General features: G+C 48.0%; 1 protein-coding gene across 5 annotated transcripts in view; it reads right to left on the bottom strand.

The window, feature by feature from the left end:
• Positions 1-24684, bottom strand: part of RASGEF1B (RasGEF domain family member 1B) — a 699030-nt gene that overhangs the window by 393210 nt on the left and 281136 nt on the right. For all 5 annotated transcript variants that reach the window (XM_021100308.1, XM_021100304.1, XM_021100305.1 and 2 more), the window contains one exon: positions 19820-19867. Coding sequence is in view for 3 of the 5 variants with exons in the window: in XM_021100304.1 (XP_020955963.1) it covers positions 19820-19867 (48 nt within the window). In the remaining 2 variants the exon portion in view is untranslated. The remainder of the gene's footprint in view (positions 1-19819; positions 19868-24684) is intronic.

Raw genomic sequence — 24684 nt, 5'->3', positions numbered from 1 at the left:
CAAAGACATGCATGCACATCTACGTACCCACCCTCACTCCCTCCGTGACTCCAAACTCTGAACCTGGCCCAGGTCCTTCCTTGTCCTGTCCCACTTCTATGCTCCTGCTGGTGGGAAGCCCTCCCCTGCCTTCCTATGTCTCAGCCATCCTCCACCCCCCATGCCCCACATCCACTCACAGACCACCCGCTCCACTCCCTAGGTATGCCCAGGTATGCCCCAGGTATGCCCTAGGTAGTCCCTGGTATTCCCAGGCATTCCCTAGGTATTCCCTAGGTATTCCCAGGTATGCCCCAGGTACGCCCCAGGTATGCCCTAGGTAGTCCCTGGTATTCCCAGGCATTCCCTAGGTATTCCCTAGGTATTCCCAGGTATGCCCCAGGTACGCCCCAGGTATGCCCCAGGTATGCCCTAGGTAGTCCCTGGTATTCCAGCCTATGCCACCTCTTTCCCTTTTCTGAGCAACCCTACACCAACCATTTCACTGTAATTAAGGACATCATTGCTCTTTAGATATTTTGTTTGCATCACTCATCTTCCAATGAGACTGAAAACTCATTAGAGGCATAAAACATGACTTAATTTCTTTTTTCCATGTGCTAGTAGTGTACTGGGCACACAATCAAAAAAGAAATGCCCACTGAGGGACGGACTGCCTGGGGGATCTCCTGGGCCTCGTGACAAGAGGCTTTTTAAGCCTTGAGAAGTTATTGGCTTTAAAGCACTTTGAGCAACAAGCAACTCAGCTCGGTGCTGAGCAAAGGGCTCAGGATCATGAGTACGTCAATCTTCGTTCTGCTTCCATTTCGACCCTGTGTGGCCTTTGCAGCAATATCTCTGGGCATCAGTGTCCCCGTCCTGAGAAAGGGAACAACAGACCCTCCCCTGAGACCCAAACCCGCTTAAGTAGGAGAAAGCCCTTCCAGAACCCAACTTTACGGGAGTTCCTTTCGTGCGGGGTTAGCGGTCACAGAATCCAGTGGCTCTTGTCCAAAGTCCCTCTAATAAGCACCTTAATATTGGCTGAAGGGGGATTCCGCCTCAGAACAAAACAGTCTCCCTTCTAAATCCTTGCTTCTCCCCAGAGCAACCGACGAAGGGAAAGAAGGCGGTGATGCAGTCACTGCTGTGCCTTTGCCTTTGCCACCGAGTTCCACACGCGGCGAGAAGGCCCTTCTCCTGGCACGGAAGCAGGAGGGCAGCGGCAAACCGCCCAGTCACAAGCCCAAGCTAAGAACAATGTGGAGAGGCGTTTGCTGTCACCGCACTGCTCATGAATTGTCCCATAGAAGGCGAGTCACGGAGGGAGACAGCGCCTTCCAAGATGCAGCAGGGAGGCGCGTGGAGTTGGGCGGCCCAGCAGCAGGGGCCTCTTGCTGCTCAGTCCACAAGCTCCAGGCCTCCCCGGGGGCCCTGGGCTCCTGCTGAGAGCTTTATTTTTCTGTCAGCTGGGAGCCCCCTCCTCCTCTCATTAACGCCTGTCCTGGGGTCTTTCTTTGAGGAGCGAGGCAGCATTCTTCATCCATCAAGACAGCTCTCCTCATTCGTGCAGGGTGCCGGGGGTCCACACTCAAGCAGGAGCAAATGTTTACACAGCTCCTCACCTCGCCCCCTTCTCAGCAAGACTCACAGGACCCTGGGCACAGCGGCCTTACAGGCGGTGGGGGCGGGCAGGCTGCCTCGGCCTCTGTCCAGCCCTGCTGCCTCCCCCTCGCCCATCTCGCCATCGCCGTGGGCTCTTCCTCACCCCCCAGGAGTGAGGACCAGGGGCTCCAGGGTCAGACTGCCAGGGAGTGAATCCGGTGCTGTGTAAATCTGGGCAAGTCACTTCATCCTCTGCTTCCTAACCTGCGAAACAGAGGTCATGTTTCCTGCATCGGGTTAGTGCCAGGAGTAAATGGCACACTGCAATAAGGCATTTCCGGGCACCGTCCTCGCCCGATGCCAGTGACCATCACCTGCCTTGAGTCCGGACCGGGATGGATGCGCACACAGAGCTGAGTCACTCTGACGGACAGAAGACATGATCACAACATGGAAATCAACTGCAACAGGACTTTAAAAAATGAAACAACAACCACCCTGCCCTCTGACCGCCCACAACCGCCTCCCCAACCGAATCGCTAGCCCTTTGACTCTGTTACTTTAAACATGATGCATCACGGAGTTCCCCACGTGGCTCAGCGGAAATCAAATCTGCTCAGCATCCGTGAGGACGCAGGTTGGATCCCTGGCCTCGCTCAGTGGGTTAAGGATCGGGCGTTGCTGTGAGCTGGGGTGTAGGCCACAGACGCAGCTTGGATCCCACGTTGCTGTGGCGTTGCTGTGGCCACGTTGCTGTGGTTGCTACAGCTCTGATTGGACCCCTGGCCTGGGAACCTCCATATGCCGCGGGTGCGGCCCTAAAAAGAAAAAAAAAAAAAATCTACAGAATTTCCAGACAGGCTACGAGCACCAGGCACCTCAGGAGGTGGGGTAGCACTGGGTCTGACTGCTCCTTCCCCACCCCCACAGCAGAAAGTGAGCATCCAGACTCAGAGCCAAGTGACAAAGGGGACTGGAGGTGAGGCATGCAAATGAACACAGGGAGATCAAGTGAGAGTCTGCAGACTAAACAGAGCACTGCAGAAGCCGAAGGACTCTTCCCCCGGGAAAACGGAACCGTCCCTTGACAAAACACTACAAAGTCTGCCATTTGAAGGTCCCCAATGCAAAAGCTGTGTTATCCTAAAGACCCTACAGGGACAACCACCAGCTGAAAAGTCCAATGAATAGACACAGACAGACGTTTTCTAAAGACGCACTGATACACATCAACGGACTCCAGGCATTCGAGGGAAGTCTGCAATATTAGTGAGACAAGAAAGCAGATGATGAGAAAATAAAGGGAACTCAGAGGAAACAGAGACAATGCAGGAAGCAAAAGAAGACTACAGACCCTCTATCCAATGTCCCAGGGGTTCTGAAACTTCTCCCAGCGTGCCTGAGGGATACGACATCTGGCTAAGGGGCTCAGAAGGCCTTTCCTCTCCTCCAAGGGGGCATATCAGCTCACTACAGACAGAGGAAGAGAAACAGGAAGCTTACGCATCACTTTGCTGTACAGCAGAAATTACCGCAACATTGTACCTCAACTATAATCTAATAAAACTTTAAAAAAGAAACAGTAGGAGTTCCTGCTGTGGCACAATGGGATCCGCAGCGTCTCTGCAGCACCAGGACACGGGTTTGATCCCCACCTGGCATGGTGGGTTAGAGCATCCAGCAATGCCACAGCTGCAGCCACAGGTTGCAACTGCAGCTTAGATCTGATCCCTGGCCTGGATTCCACAGGCCTCAAGGTGGCCAAAGAAAGGAAAGGAAAGCAAAGGAAAAAAGAAAGAAAAAGGAAGTCTACACTTAATTTTAAAACTACATCTATGCAATAAAAACACACTATAAAAAGAAACATAAAAAAGAAAAAAATTATATATTAAAGATATTGCTAAAATTAAAAAATAATAACAGTAAAAAGACAGCAAGATTAGGTCAAGGAATTCACCCAGAAAGTAGGACAAAAGGACAAAGAGATAAAAACAAGACAAAGAAACTTAAGGTTACAGGGTCAATCCAACCAACAGGAGTGCCAGAAAGAGAGAAGAGAAAAATCATTGATGGAGAAGTTCTCAAAGAAACATTTCAAGGAAACTTATCAGCACTGAAGGATATCAATTTCTTGCTTAAAGACAGCAAGAAAATGAATGCAAAAGAATTTATATTGCGGAAGTTCCCATCGTGGCGCAGCGGAAACGAATCCAACTAGGAACCATGAGGTTGCAGGTTCGATCCCCGACCTCGCTCAGTGGGTTAAGGATCCGGTGTTGCCATGAGCCATGGTGTAGGTCTGTAGGTCGCAGATACAGCTCGGATCTCACGTTGCTGTGGCTGTGGTGTAGGTCAGCAGCAACAGCTCTGATTAAACCCCTGGCCTGGGAACCTCCATATGCCTCGAATGTGGCCCTAAAAAGACAAAAGACAAAAAAAAAAAAAAAAAAAAAAAAAGAATTCATATTGAGGAGAGCAGTGTAAAAGCTGAAAGTACCAAAGACAAAGAGATCTTAAAGTTTTCTAGCAAAGAGACACTATGCACAGGCAAAGAAAAAACATGTCTTCTCCAAAACAACAAGATAAGCTAGAAGTCAAGGTAGTAACAGCTCCCAATTCTGAAAGAAAATAATTTGGGAGTTCCCATCATGGCTCAGCAGTTAACAAACCTGACGGATCCATGAGGATGCGGGTTCGATCCCTGGCCTCACTCACTGGGTTAAGGATCTGGCGTTGCCGTGAGCTGTGTGTAGGTCACAGACGTGGCGTGGATCTGATGTGGCTGTGGCTGTGGTGTAGGCGGGCAACTGTACCTCTTATTGAACCCCTAGCTTGGGAACCTCCATATGCCGCAGGTGCTGCCCTAAAAAAAATTAAAACTCCACTAAGGAGTCTAGATTTAACCAAACTACTGATCAAGTGTAAAAGCAGAATAAATATTCTTTTGCAAATATGTAAAGTCTCAGGAAATTTACCTCTGTGGCTTTTCAGGAAGCTGAGGAGGAGGAAGAAACAGACTAAGAAAGAAAACGGCATGAATCCTGGACACAAGAGAGAGAGATGCAAAGTGAACTGGGCGAAGGCGGACGGCAGCTGGGCCGCAGGCCCGGGGAGCTGCCGGCCGAGGGTGGAACAGAGTGAGCGAGGGCTACGGAAGAGCTGCCTCAAAGATAACAACAAAAGGGGGGGTGGGATGGGCTCGGTGGTTTGACAGGTTTGACTACGAGTAAAATTTTAAGAAAATCTTTTCAAGCTGGCGGAGGGTCTGGGAGAAAGAGTCGGGCCAGAGATTTGAAGGCAGTGAAGCAAATAAAAACAAGGAATGAGGTGATTATTAATTTCAAGAAAAATTAAAATAAAGCCAATGTCACCATCACCAACTATTTGGCTCCGGAAAAATAATATTTAGCAAAAATATTAAAAACTGTGCCCCCACACTGTGAAATAATTATCCTGAAAGGAGAGAGGACGTGAGAAGAGAGGGCATGATACTAAAAATTCTGGCTTCATAAAATAAGGAGTCAGAGACCAAATAAAGAGGAGCAGTTAATTGCCTCTGGAGAGCGGCTCGGAGTGGGGGAGGGACGAGGACCATCGCGCATCATTGGGCTTCCAAAACCAAGGGCGTGTGTTTGTGCAATAAATTTTAAAAATATATGTACGTTTTAAAAACTGGATGAAATTACAATACAGTTAATGCATGCTGTGCCCTTTCTTTTTACAGCTTAAATATTTCTAAAATACACTGGGGAAATAAAAACCGTTTTCCTTAATGGAACTAAGCTATACATTTGTACTAAACAGTTTATTTAAAAGGTTTGGCAATAAATTACTAAGCCCTCCCCCTCCTCGGCCCACGCAGCTCACAGATTTACCAAAACGCAAAGCTCTCTGCAGGCATCTTTCTTTCTCTCGTCCTTATCGCTCACCCACAACGGTAGGTGTTTCCCTGACTCGGAACACTGGGGCGTCCCCACTCCCCCTCGCAAGAAACGGGGACGTTTGTCCTGGACCTTCTGCTACGTGAGCCAAGACTTTCCACAGCGATATGCGATCATGAATTAGCATATTAACTATCAACTGGAAGGGCTGTAAGACACAAACAAATATGGGAGCTAGCAATTTTCTGATGTCATGAAGAGCATGAAATTAGAAAGGAATCTCCCCAGGATTTGTCAGAAAAATAAGGCAAATGCGGAGTTCCCGTTGTGGCTCAGTGGTAACAAACCCGACTAGTATCCATAAGGATGTGGGTTCGATACCTGGCCTCGCTCAGTGGGTTAAGAAGATGGCATTGCTGTGGCTGTGGTGTAGGCTGGCAGCAGCTCCGTTAGCCTGGGAACTTCCACAGGCCACGGGTGTGGCCCTAAAAAAAGCAAACCAAAACCAAAACCAAAACAAAAACAAAACAATTGGTTGACTTGATTTGTTTGTTTCCACAACATTAAACTTTGTTAGACGTTCCGTCCTGGCTCAGTGGTTAACAAATCTGACTGGGAACCATGAGGATGCAGGTTCGACCCTTGGCCTTGCTCAGTGGGTTAAGGATCCCGCGTTGCTGTGGCCGTGGTGTAGGCTGGCGGCTACAGCTCCCATTAGACCCCTAGCCTGGGAACCTACATATGCTGCAGGATTGGCCCTAGAAAAGGCAAAAAACAAACAAACAAACACCCAAAAAACAAAAGCTTTCTTAGATTAGAGGTCCTGGTTTTTAGCAGGTACTTCTCCCCGGAACTGAGCCTAAAGATTTGACCTCACGTGATGCTCTTCCTGCCCAGGGAACACAGGCAGAGAATGGAGTTTCTACAGCAGCAGAGAAACTGGCTACACAGTGGGGACAAGGAGGAGAAGGGCTGGATCTCAGGGGACTCCCCCCGGGGTCTCTCGGCGTTTTGCACCCGCCGATCACAGGAATCGGGCAACTGCAGAAGTCGGTCAACCTGTCTCAGACCCTCAAGGTGAAGGTCGGGGTCACTACTGATGGAACAACCTGCGGAGCGCGGGCTGCGGGTGAGGGAGTCCAGAGGGCACGGGGAGGCAAGAGCTGGCGGCTGTCACCGGGGCCTCAGGTGCACACAGCGAGGAGGACCGTGGCTGGTCACACCGCCAAATCTCTCCTTGGAGGCAGCGCTCAGCCGCTGAAGAACAGGGAGGCTGGAATCAATGATGAGCGCATGGGATCTGCCCGCACCACTCCCCCGTCCCGCCCGCTAGAATCACCTCCCAAATAAACATCCTCCCTGCTTCACGCTACGTTTTCAGGAATCCAAGGGAAGCCCATGATCTGATACAGCAGCGGAAAGCCACGAGCAGCCAGAGGCTAGAGGGGTAAGGAAGGAGGCAAGTTTGAAGCCTGGAAGAGCTGCCCTGCCTTCTTCCCCACCCCGTCCCCAATCCTCCAGTTCCCCCTTGGTGGCCCCCCACCAAAGACCACCTACCAAGCAGGAGCCTGGGACTCCGTCCAGCCTGCCAGGTTCCATCCCCACTGCAGAGGCAGAGCAGAGGAAGAGCAAAGAAGCACAGGCAGGCAGACGAGACCAGGACCAGCTCATCGACATATTAAACATTGCAACAAAGATCCAACACCATCAAAGGCCCCCCTTGTGAGAAACAGCATGTCAAGATCACTGCCTGGAATTCTAACACCAGAGAACAAAACATGGGGGAATGCAGCTTTTGATTTTGCAGCTAATGAAATTATAAATCAAAACCATAGGGAAAGCCTTCCGCCTGAGGTTTGTGGCAGCACTTCAGCGTTATTTCAGAAAACCTTCTCACTAGCATCCTTAGGAACAGCTCTGGCAGCTTTACCAAAAAAGTGTATTTCTGATCAGGTCAAAGAAAAATGTATTTGGTTTGTTTTTGTTGTTGTAGTCACCTAACCTCCAAGCCTTTCTATAAAATATAAATATTTACTGCCTGGGCTTAAGCTTAAGGGATTACTGAATTTAAAAATATGTTTCCTGGAGTTCCCATTGTGGCTCAGTGGTTAACGAATCTGACTAGGAACCATGAGGTTGCGGGTTCGATCCCTGGCCTTGCTCAGTGGGTTAAGGATCCGGCATTGCCATGAGCTGTGGTGTTGGTTGGTGGTTACAGCTTCGATTAGACCCCTAGCCTGGGAACCTCCATATGCCAACAGAGCAGCCCTAGAAAAGGCAAAAAGACAAAAAAAAAAAAAAAAAAAAGTTTCTACAACTTTGGGTGAAAATCATCGCGTGAACTCTAGGTATTATAATTTATGCTTGTAATAATATTCATGATCAAAAGAGAAGAAGTTTATTCAAGCATGAGTCTTTGAAGCAAAAAATTAAATTTAGCAGAAAAATGTCTATTGCGAAAATTGAACAAGCACTTATTAATGTAATACATCCAATGATTTGTTTAAATCATTACAACATTTTTTCCCTTTTTAAAAATTCCAATGGTGCAGTTCCTGTTGTGGCACAGCAGAAATGAGTCTGACTAGTAACCATGAGATTGCGGGTTCGATCCCTGGCCTCACTCCGTGGTTGCTGTGAGCTGTGGTATAGATCGCAGACGTGGCTCAGATCCTGCGTTGCTGGGGCTGTGGTGTAGGCTGGCAGCTGTAGCTCCAATTCGATCCCTGGCCTGGGAACCTCCATATGCCGCAGGTTCGGCCCAAAAAAGAAAAAAATATATATATATTCCAATGGTAATAGAATAGAAACTGAAGTACAATCAGAAACAGCATTATGAGCAACTGCGATTTGTGGAAAACAGAAAGCTTGGGAAATACCCAAAATGTCGTAATCCCACTAGCCCACATACCATCAGCATCTTGGTATTTCAGTCACAAACCATGTATTTGGAGCCCAGAGTGGGAACCATTACTGAGAGTTCTGTGCTAGACAAAGGACAGCCTCGATCTGATTATAAGTCTAAATCAAGATCCGAACTCTCACTCCTTCACAGCACAGGGCAGCGGCAGGGAAGAGACTTGGGGAAAAGAATGCATTTGCCACCCTTCCTGCCACCCTGCAGTGACACAGTCCAGGGACTGCTACCACTGCTTAGGATGCCATAGATCCCACAGCTTAGGATGCTGCCACTGCTTAGGATGCCACAGATGGTAGATCAGCTGTCTGGGTTCCCACCAGAGCTTGCTATCCCCAGTTAGAACTCTCCTAAGAGAAGGCGATCCCCACAGGAGGCAGAAATAAACTTCCTCTGAAGAACGTTTTTTCCACCTCCGATTTCAGCCTGCTGCCTTGTCCTTAAACACATCGGAATCCAGCAAAATTAGACTTTTTACTTCTGAAGGTGCAAGACCCAAAGGGGACCCTCCAAACCTAGCATCTGTGTCACACGGTTTTGCACCAAATAATTCTCTACTGTGTTAGGACTCCCATCAAAGTTGTAGATGAGGTGGTCGAGGTCAGATCTTGTACTTATTTCCCTGTGACTTAACAGCTCACCTTACCCACCCAGCACTTAATACACGCTCAATAAGCAACCAGCGCTGCTCCACCGATGAACGCTCCACGTGTAAGGACGGCTGAAGGAGGCAGGACGGCCAGGAAAAGGGGGTGGTGGTGAAAGGATAAGAAGACAGGACAGTTCAGGCTTGGGGCAGGGGGAGGACTGTGAAACTGGGAGCCTGTTGGGCTATTCCCGGTTGTGGGGAGCACCTCAGACCGTCTACTAAGATGAGATGTGTAAGGAAGAACCAGGGAAGCACCCAAAGGAAGGAAGCGGGAGAGCAGGCTTGAGTGAGCTCCGGCATACGGCATACTCGCCGCGACGGGAGCATCTTTTCGCTGCAGCTCTAGCGCTGAGTTAGGTGGGTCCCCTTCAGCCGCAGGGTTCCCTGGCTCCCCATTCCAGGCTTAAAACTTATAATGAAACCGCCTCTTCCTCTCTGCTCTTGCCTCTAGCAGCAGCAGGTGTCTACCTGTAGACTTGGTCTGTCTTTGGGTTTCTGTCCCTGGGGGTGTGTTCCCTGAGTCTCTCACCCCCTCTCCCCTCCCTTGTCTCCTCCTCCCTCTCTCCTAACATTGGACTGGACAGAAACCACCTAGTATAGGAAAAAAATAAGCTATGTCTTCCCATCAAAGGTACCCCGTGTACTCGAGGCTGCTCTGAGGTCAGGAACCATCCCTGATTCAAGAGGAAGGCCAGGACAGTGGAGGCATCTCGGCATCACAAACCCTGATGCCCGGGGGGCTGAGCCACTCCAGCAGAGGTGCAGAGTAGGGTATGCGGACAGGAGCAGCTTCTAGAGTCAAGCTACCCGGATCCTGCCCCTGTCAGTTACTAGCTGTAACCTGGGCACATTACTCAACATCTTTAAGCCTCAGTTTTCTTGGCTATAAAAGACGGAGACAGATGGGAACTAAAAGAACTCAGCACACAACGCTGTTCTGTATATTAATTAAAAAACAACAACAGGAGTTCCCATCGTGGCTCGGTGGTTAACAAATCTGACTAGGGACCCTGAGGTTGCGGGTTTGGTCCCTGGCCTTGCTCAGTGGGCTAAGGATCCAGCGCGGCTATGAGCTGGGGTGTAGATTGCAGATGCAGCTTGAATCCGGAGTTGTTGTGGCTGTGGTGTAGGCCGGCGGCTACAGCTCCGATTCAACTCCTAGCCTGGGAACCTCCATATGCTGCAGGAGTGGCCCTAGAAAAGGCAAAAAGACCAAAAAAAAAACCCAAAAAAACCAAAAAAATATAAAAAAACAAAAGCAAGAAAAGTGCTTAGCACCATACTTGGCGTTAGGTAAGCAACTCCTACGTGCGGGCCACATTTTGGCCTGTTGGCCGTCAAGAACATTTTGTCCATCGTGGCTTTTTTTTTTTTGCCTTAATTTAGATTTATAAAAAAATGCATTAAAATTTTTAACTATTATGTTAAAGTGCTTGTGGTGATTACTAAGTTTCTTGGCACCTTCCTAAATACTCTGCCTGCCTCACTCACCTCATTCCAGATCTGAACCTGGTTGTGGCAGATGGTTCTGGAACCATCGGTTCAGGAAGAAGCCTCCCAGAATCCCACTTTCTAGGGCCGCACCTGCAGCACATGGAGGTTCCCAGGCTAGGGGTGGAATCAGAGCTGCAGCCACCGGCCTACACCACGGCCACAGCCACGCAGGATCTGAGCCGCGTCTTCAAACTACACCCCAGCTCACGGCAGTGCCGGTTCCTTAATCCAGGGTCAAACCTGCATCCTCATGGGTACCAGTCACACTTGTTTCCACTGGGTCCCTGAGGAATCCTCATTTGCATTTTAATGTCCAGATTTCTCTTGTTACTCCTTCCGTTTGTGATTATCTTAGTTCTCTCTCCTATTTTTCCCCATCTTGGTTGTTTTAGGATTGTTATTGAGGCTGGAGGATATTTGTGTTTTTGCAAAATTTGCAGCTGGAATAATGTCTGGACTTGGACTAACGTCATTATGTAGGAAGCTAGTAGTCATGGGTTAGACTCCTGTCCTGAGTTTCATTTTTTTTTTTTTTCATTTTCAGTGTTATTTTTATTTTATTTTTTTGTAATTCCAGATTTTTTAATTATTTTTTTAATGGTTATTTCCCCAATACAGTTTTTTTTCTACTGTACAGCATGGTGACCCAGTTATACGTACATGCACACATTCTTTTTTCTCCTATTATCAGGCTCCATCATAAGTGACTAGACATAGTTCCCAGTGCTACCCAGCAGGATCTCATTGCTAATCCAGTCCAAAGGCAACAGTTTGCATCTATGAACCCCAAACTCCCCAACCACCCCACTCCCTCCCCTCCCCCTTGGCAACCACAAGTCTGTTCTGCGAGTGCATGGTTTTCTCTTCTGTGCAAAGTTTCATTTTAAAGGAAAACTATCCTCAGCTTAAATAGAACATAGATCCACTGTCCCGCCAGCCAAGTTCCTGACAGGAAATGGAAGAGTCCTGAAATGGAATGCTCTTTTATCAAAATAAGTCTTAAATATCATAATCTATTAGAAGAAACTAAGTTTAAGCCAAAGAACCTTTAAAGTAATTCACTGCTAAAGCCTAACATGCTGCTAAGAAGTTTGAATACTAATCAATTAACCCACTAAATAGTATGTTTGTAGCACAGCTCAGGGTTGATCATAGAAAAATAGCCACCTGAGGCTGACAACTCCTCCAGGAGAGAAGTGCCGCATCTCCTAGAATATAGGTCAAAACCTCAAATGCCTCCCAGGGCCAGGAAAGCCAGGACGGGCATGAGGCGGAGGGCGTCAGGAAGCCAACGGTAAACTGGGGGTGCCTTGCGCTGTTCAGAGGGGGCAGCAGTCCCTTAGCTACGTACAGTAGATGACTGCCCCTTAGAAACCCATACTTAGGTCCCAGGTATTGCAATTTTTCAGGACAAGCCCCAAATCCAGGCAGTTATGCAAAAAGTCATGCTTTAAAACACTGGCTCAGCATTTTTAAAAATCACTCAAATGGGCAAAACAAAACACGACGGAGCTGTGAATTTCCAACTTCTGCCAAGAGAATCACCTTGGTTAAAAGAAAGGAAGAAAAGGATACATTTTTCTTTCCTTCTCAAATTCTATCCGGAGCATTTCTGAAGCATGGAAGATTTTAATTCATGCAAATCAGAACACTTTCTTTGCTTCAGTTAACCTAAAAAGAAAAGGCCACTCAGAGGAAACGGCGGACACAAGGTCAAAGTTGACTTCAGAACAGCCTGACACAAGCGTATTCGGACCAACTTTTTTGAGCTGAAGCACCATAAATTTTTCAGAGCTGATATTCCCTTCAGTTCAGAGAAGAAACTGCATTGCATTTGGATTGCTTCACAGAGCCTTTGCGACATTTCCCAGAAAACCCTCCCCCAGCCTCCGCTTCCTATTAGGGGCAAGCTCCTGGGCTCTCCTCGGAAAAGAGGTCATTCCGAAACACTGGGTGTGAGTCACAGGCTAGAAAAGCCCACGAGAAGACCAGCTCGAAGCGACCTACCGAAACTCAGAGAACCGCAGGGGAGATGGGCCGTGACCATACCTAATATTTAACAAGGAGACCTGCACTCGAAGGCATTATTATTTTTCCTTGGCTCCAGAAATACAAGACAGATGCTTTGAGCAATCCTGCTCAGGCTTCACCTCCCACAGGATTTGTGAATACCTTTGCTCTCTGATGAAAAGGATTCTTAAAGCCATTGGCCTACACCAGCCTTGAAGCTGACTCTTTTGAGTTTGAGATGCTGGGCTCTAACCAAAACAAGCCTGAGCGTGCATTCTATCGCTGGAACATCTCTGGTACTGATCAAAGTTAAGGGCAAGAGACAAGATGGACGGGAACCCCTGACCTGGGCCACAGGGGAATAAGACACAGAGGGAGAGATAAGGCTTTCGTAAGACAAGCTGCTCTCCACCAAGGAGGGGAAAAGAAAAGGGATAAGTGAAAAGTTAAATGACCCCAATACCCTCTGAACAAAAGCCATCGCATTAAAAACCCACGGTGTTCATCCCAGAGCCTCCGCCCAAGGCTCGTGTTTGCCAACTACTGTTGAATGTAACACAAGTTTAAGAGGGAAAAAGACACCTGCCAGCCAGTCCCCTGCAGCTTCTGGCAACAGAATGTGACCTACGCTGGGGAAACACCCAGTTTGTCCTTCTGGGTCCTTTATGGTTGAAATTCAGAAATGAGATGACTCTAAAAGTATGCGTCAGTGTCTGACACACTTCGCCTTTGAGCCTTTGAACAATATTTGTCTCTAAAACTTCCTTCTTTCTGGAAAAATTAAACAGCATTTTAAAAAAATGTATCAAAAATATAAAAATGCTAATTCAGGTTGGTTGGTTGGTTTGTCTGGGAAAAAAAAAATAAACCCGAGAGTGGGCTCTCCTAAGACCCTACTATTGGGATCAACCTCCATCTCTTTTAAATTCATCTTGCCGGTGTGGCCACTTTTGATTTGGGCTGCATCCTCCGGAAAGCCACGGGGCATCTCTCACGACCACGCAAAGGGAACGTGGCTGCAAGAGAATACACGCCTCCACTTCAGGGAGACTCATTTCCTTCCCGTCTCCCGTCAGGACCCTCATGGGGAACTGTCACGACCAGAAAGCAGTGACTTTTAACTTCCCTTAGGCTAAATTCAGCGCTCAGACCCTCACAGTGACGGGAAAGGCCCAAGTGACTCTTTCTGATGCCAGTAAGAACTGCACGAGGAGACAGAATTTAACCCGCGGGTGCCATAAACTCAGCTCAGGGCGTCTTCCTCGTCACTGGCCCAGATCTAGCTGCTGCACTGAACACGTCTCTGCTGCAGGGGGTTTCTCTCCTTCCTTACCCTTCTCCAAGCAGGGCACGGGTCATTTCTGGGGATGCCGGAGGCTCCACACAGCAGATACCCCGCCAAGAACAGAAAGGCGCACACAGGAAAACACGCGCATTGGAGCAGACCCTTGAGGACAGGGGAGCAACGGCTCAGAGTCATTCGTGAGAAGAAAAGGATAAAGAAAAACTGACGCGGCATTCGGACTCCTTGGCATTTATCCAAATGAGTCAAAAACTTAGGTCCATGCAAAAACGCCTACATGGATGTTTATAGCAGCTTTATTCAGAATTGCCAAAGATTGGAAGCAATCGAGTTTTTCCCATTCAATAGGTGAACAGGCAAACAAGCTGTGGTCCATCCAGACCATGGAATATTGTTCAGTGCTAAAAAGAAATGCGCTATGGAGCCATGAAAAGGCAGAGGCGCATTAAATCACTAGGTGAACGGAGCCGATCTGAAAAGGCTCTATATCTATTATTCCAACTGCATGACTTTCTGGAAAAGGTAAAACAATGGAGACTAAAAAGACCGGTGGCTGAAGGAGGTTGCGGGTGGAGACCTGAACAGGCAAAGCACAGAGGGCTTTCAGAGCAGTGAGATGCTTCTTCATGAAACTACAACGGCCACATGTCATCCAGGTGTCAAAACGCATAGAATGAACAACACCAAGAGTGAGCCCGAATGTCAGCCACGGACCTCGAGTGATAACGAGCATCAGTGTAGGTTCAAGATCGTAACAAGGCACCACTGTGGTGCTCGAGGCTGGGAGTGGGGGAGGCTGTTCCTGGGGCAGGGGGTGTGGGGCGGGGGTGGGAGGCGGGGGGAGTTGAATGAGGGAATCAGGAGGGCAGAAGAACACTGCCGACGGGGCGTACAAACAGACCTAGAAAACGGAAATCAACCACAGCAAATGCTCAAGAGCAGCAGGAAAGCCTAACAGCTACTCCTCCAGGGACCTGAGACGAACGCCGGCCTCCACTGCCGTGCATGGCAGGGACTGCCCAGTGTAAACGGCAGAAGGTGTTTTTTCAGTGTACTTGCCAACATTTAGGAAGCTCTCAGACACCGGGTGCCAGGGAGAAGGGGTGGAGGAAAGGTGCTAATACGAACCAAACACAATTCGTGTGTGGAGGGGAGCTCAGGGCACCTCCTCGGCAAAGAGGACCTTACGCTCATTAGCACGGGGAGTGGGGGCGGGAGGAAGGGATGTGACCAGGGGCTGAAGAGGCGAAGGCGAGCGGCCGTGCTCCCGGCTGCAGCACCGCCTCCCCGCCGCCCAGACCCGTTTGTGACCCGAGGTCATCCAGCCAGTGAAAGCTCCCTTCTGAGTCAACCTTGGGCAAACGATGTGATTTCAGGAGCAAGGATAAGATCTTTCTACCAACCAAAAATTGTTCCCCGCTTGCTAATGCCAGAAAGTCTGCCCCTTCAGCTCGATGTTATTAGCTCTGTCACCTATTAAAATGGAAATACCGGGAGGTCCCGCCATGGCTCAGCGGTAACAAACCCCGACTCGCATCCATGAGGATGTGGGGTCAATCCCTGGCCTCGCTCAGTGGGTTAAGGATCCGCCCATGAGCTGCGGAGTAGGTGGCAGATGCAGCTTGGATCCCACGTTGTGGCTGTGGTGTAGACCAGCAGCTGCAGCTCCAATCTGGCCCCTCGCCTGGGAACTTCCCTATGCTGCACATGAGGCCCTCAACAGAAACAACCAAACAAACAAACAAACCAAATACCCTCAAGAGAGATTAGACTTTAAGTTTCATAATTCATGTGTAACTTACTGTGAATTTTTTTTTTTTCCCAGATCTAAGAGGATGCCTTTGATAGAAGCAAGGCTACACTAAACTCAAGATCAGTGAACACCAGTGTTTGGGCAGGAGGCTGAGAATGTGATAAAACACTCTGTTAACTATACGCTTTGGCAATTTGATTTTCTTTTTGATTAAAATCAGAGTAGATCATCTGCTATCACCGAATGTCAGCAAAGCAACCGGGACGTTGATTGCATGTTATTTTTACCACTAATATTGTTGTTAATCTTGAAAACTAATACGTGGGGCGCAGATGTTTTGTGTCTGCTTCTCTCAGTGTTTCCTTCCGTGTCCTTCACTGCAGCGCCGCACGGGGCAAGGGCTGCTCTGTGCCCTCCGTGTGTTCTTTTCCTCTGACCCCCTTGAACTGAGCAGGCAAGCACAGGCTTTGGTCCTGAGCCCTACAAAATAGACCTTAATATAACTGAGCCTCCTTCATGTTCACTAGAACTTCTAGAAAGGTCAACAAGACCTAACATGACCTTGAATACATGGCTGCGACCGTGGGATTTTCCCATGAGCATCCTGAATACCACTCCTGCCACGCTAGTCTCCAAGGCCAGCTTAAAGTTCTGGCCAATGCACGTACATAAAGCCCTTCCCTTAGTTCCCTTCGGGATACTGAGGTATTGGGCACTTTTAAGCAAAATGAAAATAAACATGAAGGGGAAATAAAGCATAAAAACAGCCAGATTTATACAGAAGGGGCTCTGGATTCCACCAGTCAGCTACTCCCAGGGCTCTAGGGCCCTGCCAGTCCAGGCTCTTTCCCCATCTAGAACACGCTAGAGCAAAAGGGCCCATACAGCATCACAGCGCACGGCCCGAGCCCTTAACGCTTGTGCCCTGAGAGGGATGACAAACATCTCAGGACCCACCATAAGTGCTTTACGGACCCAAGAGCTTCCAGCGCAGCTGCCTCCCAGCCCCTCCCACTCGTGCCCACGTCCACTCTGAGATTTGCCTCCGCCCTCCTTAAAGAATGACTTCGACGGCAACTGCCTTCCCCTCACACCTCTGCCCCTGCAATCTCCCTCCCGTACTGACGACTCCAGATTAGGCCCAGTGGGTCTTTTACCCATGTGATGGCATCATATTTGTGCAATAAGAAACACACACATGCACGCTTGCTAAGGATGAAGAAGAGTGAGGGAAAATGAGCAGCTGAGTTTCTGCATCGCACTCCCCACTCGACGTGGAAGCCACAGTGTCTAGGGCAGGGTCCGTATGTCTATTTATACCCCCCCATGCCCAGTGCAGTGTCCTCTGTAATCAGGAACCCAACACGTCACTGCTGCAGTAGAGGATGGATGAAAATGAATGGATGAAGGCACTGAATGATTTCCTCAACCACTTAAGATCCAAAGTGAAAGACCAACTCAGTGCTTTGATGAGGCCCCTGAAAAATTCTGATTTTAAGGACGTCACCCATAAAGCCTCCACTGATCAGGCACCAGTATTTCATTCTCTCTGCTGTTCACTTTCCAATGTAAACACCCAACTATGCTAAGACGGAGGGATAATCAAGTCAACGAACAACTGGTTGGTGATGAGATCACCCCAAGGCAGAGAAATACTCTCAAAACTGCACACAGATTCAGTGGGGCAAAATGAACACCCTTCCACACTCAAAGCAAGGAAACTGCCATCTTTAGTAAGAGCTAGTGTTGTTAGGAGTGGACCACGTGCCAGGAGACACGAAGGGCACATCACTTATATCGTTTATTTAATCCTTAGAATAACACCCCAAGTTAGAAATCATCGCCTTCATTTTGTACATTTTATTTTATTTTATTTTAACTTTTTTTGGTCTTTTGTCTTTTTAGGGCTGCACGCACGGCCTATGGAAGTTCCCAGGCTAGGGGTCGAATCAGAGCTGTAGCCCAGCCTCCACCACAGCCACAGCCACGCCAGATCCAAGCCACATCTGCGACCTACACCACAGCTTACGGCAATACTGGATCCTTAACCCACTGATCGAGGCCAGGGATCGAACGTGCGACCTCATGGTTCCTAGTCGGATTTGTTTCCGCTGCGCCACAATGGGAACTCCCACATTTTGCAGATTTTAAACGTAAGCTTTAGGGAAGTGTTTTTGCCCACCGTCACTTGTTCAAGAAGTTAAGAGCAGGAACTTTGGAGACAGGCTGTCTAGGTTTAAATTCTGACCTGCCTCTTGCTGGATGGGTGTCTTGGTCCATGCGGGCTGCTAAACAAAAATACCACAGACTGGGTGGCTGAGAAACAACAGGACCTTGCTTGTCACAGTGCTGGAGGCTGGAAGCCCCAGATCCGGAAACCAGCTTGGTCGAGTGAGGGGTGCAGACGTGTCGCCGTGCCCCCGAAGGGCGCATTAATCCCAAAGGCCCCACCTCCCAAGACCAGCGCCTCTGGACGCCGCGCTCTGAATGCGGAGGGAGGACGCCAAGGCTCAGTTCACCCTGGGCGGCCCGGCGCGACCACCTGCGCCTCCGTTTCCTCTTCCGCGACACGGAGCTGGTGCGGGCACCCGCCTCTCATCCCCGGGCCCCCTCCCCGCAACCAGCCGGACCCCGCGAAGCGCGCCCCCTCCCTCGGCGGGCTTCTCGTCGGCTCCGCCGGTGGGGGGCGCTGGAGGCGCAGGAGGCTGCCCGCTCCGGCCCCGCCCGCGGAGCCGCAGACCCGGCCGGGCCGGTGCCGCGGGGCCAGCCTCCGGGAGCGCGGCCGGCCCCTTCCCCGCAGAGGCTGCGTTTCAGCGCCGCGCGGCCGCGGAGGTGGAGTCGCCCCGACTCCGCCCCGCGTCCCTCCGCCCTGGGGTGGCGGCTGCGTCCTGGAATTGCCCCTCGCCCTATGCCTCGGGTTCGCCTGTCCCTCTTCCCGCTTCCGCGCCGACCGCTTTCCCACCAGCGAACGGGCCTTCCTATCAGACGCCCTCTGCCCAAATTACTGCAGTGACCGCACCCTCGGGACAGACCCCGAGGGACACGCGAACCCCTCCTGGGAGTATCCAGGCAGCTGGTCCCTGTAAAGGGCTCCTGAGGGACGCTGGAGCCCAGCGCCTGCTGTGTCAGTGCCCGCCGTGCCCTTCTGGAAAGGGCCCAAGCTCCCGGTCTGTCCATCTCCTTGCCAGACGACAGGATGTTTCTCTAGTAAAAACAGTGCCATCTCCTCAGGCACTGGGCTTAGCGCTTCGCATGCGCCACCCCTTTTTAATCTTCTTAAACAACCTTGGGGGTTTTTTCTCGAACAACCACCATCAAGAATGGCTTTCTGAATTCAGGCAGCCTCTATCCGGAGCCGCCAAGGCAAGTACTTCAAACAGTGCAAACATCCACACTAGACAGTAAGTCTTCTGGCACAAACGTCTCCAACTTCTAATAAACCCATTTACATCATGGCCTGCGTGTCTCCAGCAGGGACCATAATATAAACATAATGTGTGTGTCTAAGGATTAAAATTTTGGAATTTCAAATTTGCTATAGTTTTATACATCTAAAATACCTAGGAAATACTGTGGATTTTTAAAAATTAATAGGTGCCTATTTTGTGCTAGGCACTGGGATATAAGAGCTTTTACATATACTATCTCATTTTGTCTTTCAAATACACTACATTAGGCAGTGCAGGCATCTTCATATGTCCAAGGTCACAGAGCTTGTAAAGTGACAGAATCAGGAACTGAAACCAATTCTTTCTGAATCACAGAGCTCATGATTGAGCCAATTCGCCACAGGTCAAAGGTGAGGGTCATTCTCCACAGCAGATGCTGAGAGAATGAAGTTCAGTAAAAAAAAATATATATATATGTATGTGTATATGTATATGAATGGAGACAGGAACAAGGGCTGAAAAAATAAAAGGGCTGAGTCTGAGAGAAACCTCCTGACCTGGCTTTCAGAATTGTTTGTAAGCCGCAGGACATTCTGAGGTTCTGTCACTGGGTTTCTAGATTATCTCTCATTCTATTTCACCTCAAGGATCTCTCCCTAATTTCAGTTTTGTTATTATAGAGGCAACGTAAATGAAAATAACAAACACTTTGTTTCTGGGTGTAGCCTTGCCTTCCGAAGACATGTCATTCTTTTTCGGAAAAAAAAATATATAAGTAAAGCACTTACCAAAATAATAATTTTTTTTAAGGAACAAGGCAGAGGAGAAAAAAAACATACCTTTTGCTTGGTGCTTGATTTCAGGCCAACTCGGGAGTGACTTTTGGACTAGAGGAAAAATGAGAAAGAAATTTATGAAGACTACAGTATCATATTAGAACGTATTCAGAAGTCATTTCTTCTAGAAGGTGTAAGTTTTCAGTTACAATCATTTCCCCCAATCTCCCTTCACAGCCTCTACAAATCTCATAGAAGCAGAGCATAGACCCCGTGTTGAGTTTCACATACTGAAGGGAAGACGAGGCCCGGAGCTGAGACGGCAAACATGCACCTACTCTTTGCCAAGGCCTTGCTCGCATTTACTGACGCAGCGTCTTTCTTAGAGGACACCAGCAGAAACTGAAAACTGCAACACATTAGGAAACATTTCCAACTGTCATAAGGCAGAGGGCAAAGGGAGAAAATGAATAAAAGAAGAGGTAAGGAAGAAAGAGAAAAGAAAAAAAATGCTCTATAAGTTGGGAAAACAGGCAAAATGAAGAAAAGGCAAAATGTCCAAGTGCATTTTGTTGTTGTTGTTGTTGTTGTATTTTCAGGGCTGTACCAGCGGCACATGGAGGTTCCCAGGCTAGGGGTCAAATCAGAGCTGCAGCTGCCAGCCTACACCACAGCCACAGCAATGCCAGATCCAAGGCGCATCTGTGACCTACACCACAGCTCACGGCAATGCTGGATCCTTAACCCACTGATGGAGGCCAGGGATCGAACCTACATCCTCATGGATACTAGTTGGGTTCATTACTGCTGAGCCACAATGGGACCGGGCCTCCCCGAGTGCATTTCAATATGGCAGATTTTAATCACAGTATGGCAGATTTTAACATAGCAGATTTTAAATGTCAATTTAAATGCATTTTCAGTAGATGGAAACAAAGCTCTCAAAAATATTACTTCTTAAAGAGGGCTTTTTATTTTCCAGCCTGTTCATGATTATCTAATCTTACTTGGAATTAGGAAAGATAAAAGGAGCATTAATTAAGAATACTTTGGCATAGAATACCATTATGATTCTTCTCCCAATGAGAAAAAAAAAAGCAAAATCAAGCTTACTCTGTTTGGCATTCAAACAGTGAATACATTTGGCATCAAGTGCCCCATGAATCAACGTTAACTCTAAACCAATTACTAAAATGTAGCAAGATAAAGACTCTCCAAGTCTGTAGTCCTCGAACTGTTGGATCCCAGGATTCCTCTACACTCTTAAACACTACTGGGCCCCAACGAGCTTTTATGTGGGTCACATCCATTGATATTCACTGTCTTAGCAATTGGAAATGAGAATATTTAAAAATGCGTATTTGTCAATTCATTTAAAATAGCAATAAGAAACCCACTCCATGTTAAGTAACATATTTTTATGTCCTTTATGTATATTCCTAAAAAGAAAAAAATATTAAGAAGATACTCTGGGAGTTCCCGTCGTGGCGCAGTGGTTAACGAATCCGACTAGGAACCATGAGGTTGCGGGTTCGGTCCCTGCCCTTGCTCAGTGGGTTAATGATCCGGCGTTGCCGTGAGCTGTGGTGTAGGTTGCAGACGCAGCTCGGATCCAGTGTTGCTGTGGCTCTGGCGTAGGCCGGTGGCTGCAGCTCCGATTGGACCCCTAGCCTGGGAACCTCCATATGCCGCGGGAGCAGCCCAAGAAATAGCAAAAAGGCAAAAAAAAAAAAAAAAATACTCTGTAATAACCTATAATAGAAAAGGATCTAAAAAAGAATATATGCACATATGTAAAATAGTCACTTTGCTATACACCAGAAACTAACACATTGGAAATACACTATAATTCAATTTTTAAAAAAGAAAAAATTAGTATGAAGAAGGTATGTTTTCCTATTTTTGCAAATCTCTGATGCTCAGCATAAATACAAAACATCCTCACATCTGCATCTGCATTTAATCTGTTTTGATATGAACGGTTTGATATGACATGATATGGAGTAAATGAGGAAGCCAGCCTCATTCAGATATATAATTGGAAAAGGAAAAAGTATTTGTAAAAATCCTTCAGATAATTGCGACTATTCTTCTCCAATAATAGGCCAAAACTTGGCAATTGGTAGTTGCTTAAGGGTTAATTACTATGTAAGATCTAAATTACATCAATGTGGAGTTCCCGTCACGGTCAGCAGTAAGCAGCAGTAACAAACCCAACTAGGATCCATGAGGACTCGGGGTCCATCCCTGGCCTCGCTCAGTGGGTTAAGGATCCAGTGTTGCCGTGAGCTGTGGTGTAGGTCGCAGACACGGCTCAGATCTGGTGTTGCTGTGGCTGTGGGGCAGGCCGGTGGCAATAGCTCCCATTCGACTCCTAGCCTGGGAACTTCCATATGCCGCAGGTGCGGCCGTAAAGAAGCAAAAATAAATAAATAAGTTATCCCGGTGGACCTTTTAACCTGTGACATAAAACCTGTTGGTCTTTCTTGCCCTTTGAATACATCCTTTATGCACACACAGTTTTGAAGCGGCTCGCATTGGTCATCTGGAAAACAGCAGTTCAGTGAGCTGTGCGAGTTTCCCAACTACCGACACGTTTCATCACTTAACACGTTCAAAAAAAATTGCTCATCACCAGAAAAGATCTTCAACTCTTGGTAAGCTCTCAAGTTCACAGTAACAAATACAAGTTTTCCAAAATTCTACTTTTCATTTTGCAAGCTTGAGTTTTTTTCATGGGCAACCACTACCGCCAGTTGCTTTTCTTGAAGGGACAGGCTCACCTCACTCATTTCTGCAAACATGTCTACCAGCAGCATGAGTCTGAATAACCAGCGTTCACCTCCCACTTATCCTTTGAAGTTAAAATGGTGTTTCATGAAAACAGAGGCTAATGTGGCTCCCCATTCAATCACAGAAGTGTTTCTCTTCAAAACAGCCACCGAATGTTTATATAGAGTAGGAGTGCTTAATGAATACTACCCTTTGTCACGTCAAAATACTGAAAGATGATACGAAAATTTCAAGGTTAAAATTTAATAAACTTAATAATTTTTCCTACTTCATCAAGGGCATCTTTAAGTGACACTGGTGTTTTATTTCCTGCAATACAAATGCACGGGGGTGAAATTATAATGACTACTAGTACAGCTTGCTGCTGTCACCTTAATCCATACCAAAGCACCAACAGTTTTCGCCTCCACTGCTCCTGCACAATCAGTGCAGATGTTACGTAGTAAAAATAAATAAATACAATTTTAAAAAGCAAAGGCCATCTTCTTAATGTAAATTATGAAGAGAGTGTGGGCTTCTCCGATTCCCTTTGAGAACTGCTGCTCTTAGTCATTCAAAGTAACTAGACATTCAAAGAACTGGAGCTTAGGAAGAAGAAAGCCGATGAAAAGCAAGCTGCCACTGTCCCTGCCTCCTTCCTGCTGCCTTAGAAGAAGGACAAAGAGATCAACCCAGAGACACTTCCTTCGGTTTGGGGCTGAATTGTTTTCCCTCCAAATTAAAATGTTGAGCTCCTCTCTCCTGATACCTTGGAATGAGACCATATTGGGAGACAGGCTCCGTAAAGAGGTGACTAAGGTAAAACGAGGTTCTCTGGATAAGCCTCTTCCGATACGACTGGTGCCTTGAGAGAGGAAGAGATTGAGACACAGACACCACGCAGGCACCGACGGAAACCAAGTGCCGACGAAGAAAACGCCGCCTGCGAGCCAGAGAAGGAGAGCTCGGCCAACGCCAATTCTGCTGACACCTTGGTCTGGAGTTTTAGCCTCCGGATCTGGGAGAAAAGACATTTCTGTTGCCTAAGCACCCAGTCTGTGGTATTTTGTTACGGAAACCCTCGAAAGCTGACACCACGCAGAACCCGACAAATCTACCCCAAAGAAAACACGAATCCAAAAACGGCGGTCCTGGAGTTCCCTTCGTGGCTCAGTGGTTAACAAACCTGACTAGGATCCATGAGGATGCGGGTTTGATCCCTGGCCTCGCTCAGTGGGTTAAGGATCCGGCATTGCCATGCGCTGTGGTGTAGGTCACAGACACAACTCTGACCTGGCCTTGCTGTGGCTGTGGTGCAGGCCGGCAGCTGCAGCTTCAATTCAACCCCTAGCCTGGGAGTTGCCACATGCCACGGTGTGGCCCTAAAAAGCAATCAATCAATAAATTAAATTAAATTAAATGGAGGTCCCGCAAAACCAAGTCCTGAATCAAAAAGGGCCGTTATCACCACACTTGTCAGCCCTGAGGAAGAAGCTCTGGATCAGTGGTTCACAAAGACCATTCGGGGGCTGTTAACCACTCGCTGTGCAGAAACCCAGCTCCAGAATTCCGAGTCAGGAGGTGTGGGTGGCTCCCAGGAGTGTGAGTGTTAAGCATCTAAAGAAATTCAAACGGGCACACGGTCCCCTGCCTACAGCTTGAGGACCACGTGCCTGCCAAGGACGGTGGTAACTTGGGATGAGAAGCAGGAAAATACAGAAACTGGTGTGAGTTCCCTCTTTCTCACTTTGAAGAATACAAATAAACGAACCTCTTTTCTCGTTCTCTCTTAAATGCCTGGTGTTAAAATTCTTAATTCCACTGAACCAGTGGGTGAGCCAAGATAACTGAAACAGGCTGAATGTTGGTAAAAGACTCAAACTCACTCAAAAGCAGATCTATAACAGTTTTTTTAACCTCTCCAGGTCAAAAACATGAGCACACAAATTCTGTTTATAATTTCAGAAAGGTAGTTGGGTCTCTCTACCAAGTTAAACGCCATAAACATCCATGAATACGGCCTTTGCACGCAATTCAAAGTCGTAACAGCAAACAAGACCTCAAGGACAAGACTTCCATTTATAAGAGGGGTTAAAGCGAAGGTGGTTAAGTTTATGTCACCTTGACTGGGCTAAGGGATGCCTGGATACCTGGTA

This window comes from Sus scrofa, chromosome 8 (assembly GCF_000003025.6).
Source record: "Sus scrofa isolate TJ Tabasco breed Duroc chromosome 8, Sscrofa11.1, whole genome shotgun sequence".
NCBI lineage: Eukaryota > Metazoa > Chordata > Mammalia > Artiodactyla > Suidae > Sus > Sus scrofa.
This window is presented reverse-complemented; position numbering and strand designations above follow the sequence as displayed.